Genomic DNA, 5,211 nt, shown 5'->3' on the forward strand with positions numbered 1-5,211 from the left:
AGCAGCAACATGAAACAGATCAGCAGCAACATGAAACAGATCAGATCAGCAGCAACATGAAACAGATCAGATCAACAGCAACATGAAACAGATCAGCAGCAACGCACCAAGCTGGATCAGTTGTTTGGTTTATGTTGACGGCACACAGCCCTTCCTGCAGGAGCATGAGGTTTGGCTGTCAGGCTCTGGACTGAGTGTCAGAAACCATCAACTCCACCTGACAGCCTTCAGCATCATCAGGAGACTCTTGGCTTCCAGCTGCTGCTCGAAGCCAAGGCCTCAGGTTAGAGAACACATTTATACCACTTTTTATGTTTGTGTAAGATTCTGAGTTTTTGTCCCAAATGGTTTGGAAAAAAATGTGTGAAAAATCTGCATGGGATATTGGTTCTGGTGTTTTTGGCCCATTTAGAAGCAGGCTGTGGTCAAGTCCTTCTGGGATGACTAGACCATCTAAACAAACTGGTCCTGTGAGTGTGAAGTAGGAAGTGTGCTCTTGCTGCTGTGGCGTGTCTGCCCGTGGGCCTAGTCTGAAAGTCAGACGTGTTTGGTTTGGCTGGGCCGTGTAAGAGTTGGGTAGCTTCATGTTTACGACTGCTTCCCCTCGGAGGTCTCCTGTGAATGAAGCTGCCAAACCAGTAAATGGATTTTATTTATTTGTTCACCACCTTTCTCACGACTGACCAGCGCCTCTCTCTGATAGATGCTGTCTCAGTTCACCATGGTGGGCATGGCCAGCTACATCCTGCTCACGCTCACCTCCCTGGGCTTCATCATTGAGCAAAGGTAAACTTCTCCGTCCGTTATCTCTTCTGGACACGGGTCCTTATCATCTGGGTCCTTTACAGTAGAAGTAAAGAACCTTCATGGTTTTAAAGAGCACGAGGTGAAAAGACCGATTTTTATTTGTTTGTTGAAACTCGTTCAAACGCTCCAAGTGTGAAAGGCGTGATTAGCTAACTGTTAAGATCTCTTCTGGCTTTCAGAATTCAAACTTTATTTTCTTACTGTATTTTAAAAAGTTATATTTTAATCCAGTTTTTGTTGATTCTTTTGTTTGGATTTTTAAAAGCTATTATTTGGGATAAAAGAATTTGGTGCTAGGAAAAAAAAGCAAATGAAACTGAATTAGTTTTATTTAATAGTGTGCAGCCCTAAATGAAATGTAATAAAGCTGAAAGTTTTAAGTGTTTGAAAGTAAGGTTTAAACTGAGCTTTGATCTTTTCAGTATTTGCTGCTCTGGCTGTTTACAACAGTTTTCTCGTATTTTACCATTGGTGCCGACTTCCTGACAGACCGCGACTCTTAATGCCAGGAAGCAAAACTGAGCTCTGGTTTTAAAGCACGTTTGGTTTAAACACCGTCCATGTCGTGTTGCTCCATGCTCAGACCAACATCTGCGTTCCTGGAGATGCTCCGCTGCGTCGTCATGGTGACACTGCAGCGGTACGGCTACCTGAGCCCCCCCCTGCCTTCGCTGGCTGTCCTCACAGAGGTAAGATGAACTGCTGCAGTTTAATTTTAGACAGGCCACCCGCTGCCGTTCTTTCATAGACTTTTGTCTCGTCTCCATTGCTGCCATGCAGCTCCTCAGATAACTCAGCCATAAGTTGGTTTTGTTACATCAGCTGATGTTTCTGTGATTTGTTCTGGACTAAAGTAGAGATGAAGACCAAGTCGCAGAGAAAAGCCAACTCGTTGCATTTCTTGGCTTTTCCATTTGGAGTCTTCTGAGCGAGCCAATGATTGCTCAGATGATCAGATTTCAGACTTATCCCCGGAGACGCGTAAGGCTTTTATTGTGCTTTTCTCTGTGTCGCTGCTTTCCCCCCAAAATCTGTCAAATGATTTTGAGTTGAAAAATTGATGGAGTTCACCTTTAAGTGTTGACAGCTGCATACTTGAGCAGTTCAAGCTAACGTTGGCTCTGTGCACAGCCCGTCCCTGGTTTCTGCATTTGTGTCATGCAGCAGCAAAGTAAAACTCACAGCCGTTGACTCGGCCGTGCTTCTACAGCAACGTATGTTTGTGTTCATGCAAACTACATGTGGCTCTTAACAGGACTTCATGTCCACAGTCAGGGCTTTTAAGACAAACATTTTAGGTGTTTTTTATGTTTTGCTCTTTGGTTACTTATCTTGGACCTACTTTACTCCCAACTACCGTATTTTTCGGCCTATAAGTCGTGTTTTTTTCATAATTTACATGCCTAAGCGACATATTTATGGATTTTTCCATATTTATAAACCAATTTTTGTCTGAGATATGAACGTATTCATTCATTCTGACTGAAAATATTGAACACTGCCGCTAGATGGCACTCGAGTAGTATGGCATGCCGTTGTGTCTGTAATAGGTAAAAGTGGCTATTAATGACATGCACGGCTTGCCATAGCCTGCCACCTTCGTGCAGCTCGCCTGGAACAAACGTCAAATCAGCTTCATTTCGCTGCACCGCCCGGGTGAAACGCAGCTGATTTGATCATTAAAGTGCATTTATTAAAGAAAAGTTCAACTGAGACACACCTTTACTATAATGTCAAGCAAACAAATAATTGTTTTAAGTGTTAATCTTGGTAAATTCTTGTTCAGTCCTCCCGTGCACGCTCCCGCAGCCTCCATTTGGCAGCCAATCGATTTTTGGCACAACACCGGTCCACGTTTACAGGTTGTCAGCGGTGACACGTAATAGATGTGATGTATATGATGAAGTGACGTATTTATGGATTTTTCCACTTTATTAGACATACCAGTATTTGGACTGATGCGATGTGTACGGCGGAAAATGCGGCATCTATAAAAAGTGTTTGCATGGACGTTGTCTCTGTCTCCAGCCGTCTTTGGGTCTAAGTAGAACAACAGCCAGTAGTTTAATTTTCAGCTTGCTTCTGGAGCTACAAATATTATCCATGATGAGGTTGATGATTCCTCCGCTGCAGATAATGGTGGTCACTAGTTTATACAAATACTATGTTTTTTCAATCAGGGCTATTGTTGCAGCAAACGGTCAAAGTGAACGTGCAGTTGCACTGCAAGGAACGCACGGTGGGTTTTCTTTTATACATCAGGATGTTGCTGCCTCTGAAGTATTTGGTCAAACTTCTGAGCACATGATTCTAACACGTGGTTTATTCAGCTGATATGAAAACATTAATGTTGAATTTAATGTTTTACATGAATATATATATTTCTAGCACAGTTAATTGTGATAACTTGTACAAAGAGAAGTAAATAAAATCACTTATCTATGTTTAGACTGTTAGCTCCTCTGGTACTTTTAGATTTATAAAATGACCTTTTTTTAAAAAGACTTTAATAAAGTAATAATTTAATGCCAACAATGTTCAGTCAGGTCATCTGGATGGTTTCGTTCCTTCATCCAAAGGACTTCTTTGATCTGAGGAGCCACCTTTGGTGTTTTGAACCACTTTGGCATGACTGTGTGAGAGGAGTTGACGGGGGAGAGGGCGGGCCCCGGAGGCCATCTTAGCACCAGCAAACTGGTTTTTTCCCAGTATAGAGTGTGCTGTTTGTGAAGAATCAGTTTGTTTGGGGGCTCCTAAGTTTGAAGAAGTCCTTTGGAAGAAGGACGAAATGTCTCTGCTTCAAAAAGAAACCGTCCAGATGACCTTTGGATGAGCTGGATTATTGAGCATGAAGTTTGGTAATAACTAAATGGTTCCCACTTACCGGGTGTTGTGATACAAAATAAGATAACGAGGTTAAAGCTTGTTAAGCACTAAAAGAACAAACGCGATCATAGACCCTGTGAAGACTTTTATTAGTTCACATGATGTGGACATTTAGGTGGATACAAAGTTTGTCCTCTTTCTGTTCATTTGGGTAAATTTGAACTTTAACGGCAGAACAGAAGTTTTGAGCAACTTGAGGTAACTGTTCGTTTTTCATTAATTGCACCTTTATTTCTCCAGGTTAGTGTCACTGAGTCACGAGGACTCGTTTACAAGAGAGACCTGATTTAAACAGACCACAGATACACACAACCATAAACAGACATCAAGTACAAATAACAAGTAAATGAAAGTAGTGATGTAAAACAACATAAAATCAAAATAATGAAATGGTGTGTGGTGGTGTGTTATATGAATTTAAAGAAATGAGATTTGAAAATTAAAATAAAAAGACATTCTTTATCCTTATGGCTAAAAAAACATTTTAAGTTGTGTCGTTTTTTAAATTTAAACCCTCAACTCGAGCACCTTCCAACAGCCCCCTGACTGTCGCGCTCCTCTGGTGCACGTTGGCCTCTGGTCAGTGGTGGAGAAAGTACTCAAACACTGTACTTAAGTAAAAGTACAAATAAACAGACAAAAATGTACTCTAGTAAAAGTAGAAGTACCACATTAACGTTTTTACTTAAGTAAAAGTAAATAAGTACTTGCTTTTAAAAATACTTAAAGTATTAAAAGTAAAAGTACTTGCTGAATGTATTACATAATGCAGAGGTCTACAATATCATTAAATGTACAAAGTGCCTACCATATGTATATTTTCTGTAAATATTCTGTTCTGCAGATAATACATGTTTTTATTGTGTTTACTCTGTGACACAGTTCAACCTGGACTTGTGATTCTGTGTCAGAATTTCAGGGATGACCTGCAGAGTTAAAGGTCATTAATCAAAATAAGAGGAACGATTTTACCTTTGAAAGTTTTTATTTAACACAAAGCAAAACCAATGTGTCATTTTAACTGCAGTAAACACGTTTAAGTAAAAGTTCTCTGATGAACAAAAGGAGCATTAGACACAACTAACAAAGGAACATCTGATCATTTCAACTCCAGTTTGTCATCAACTAGTTAAAATATGTCTAGTCAACCTTGTAATGGGTCGATATTGAACCATATTTTAACTTCCTGACTCCATTTTCAAAACTTGGACCTGAGTGTCGAGACATTTGGAGACATCTCTCGTCTCCTAACATCATGAAGTGACACATTTTAATGTTGCACCAAGAATTTCTTGTTCAAGTTCAGAAGAAGTTGGTTTCAAAGATTTTTAAGTCCAGTCTGGCTCTTTTGGGAGAGAGAATCTGTCCTGCTGTACTGGATGGATAATCTTTCAATAGTCTTTCAATAGTCTTTCAATAATCTTTCAATAATCTTTCAATAATCTTTCAATAGTCTTTCAATAATCTTTCAATAGTCTTTCAATAATCTTTCAATAATCTTTCAATAATCTTTCAATA

The 5,211-nt window shown here is 39.8% G+C and overlaps 1 protein-coding gene across 1 annotated transcript in view; it reads left to right on the top strand.

Annotated features, from left to right (window-relative positions):
• Window positions 1-5,211, top strand: part of agmo (alkylglycerol monooxygenase) — a gene marked incomplete at its 5' end in the record, with an annotated part of 141,051 nt that overhangs the window by 127,792 nt on the left and 8,048 nt on the right. Inside the window, 2 exon segments of the mRNA XM_037676511.1 lie at window positions 704-786; window positions 1,391-1,496. Of these exon segments, the coding sequence (XP_037532439.1) occupies window positions 704-786; window positions 1,391-1,496 (189 nt within the window).

This window comes from Nematolebias whitei, chromosome 5 (genome assembly GCF_014905685.2).
Source record: "Nematolebias whitei isolate Nwh7 chromosome 5, NemWhi1, whole genome shotgun sequence".
Classification (NCBI taxonomy): domain Eukaryota; kingdom Metazoa; phylum Chordata; class Actinopteri; order Cyprinodontiformes; family Rivulidae; genus Nematolebias; species Nematolebias whitei.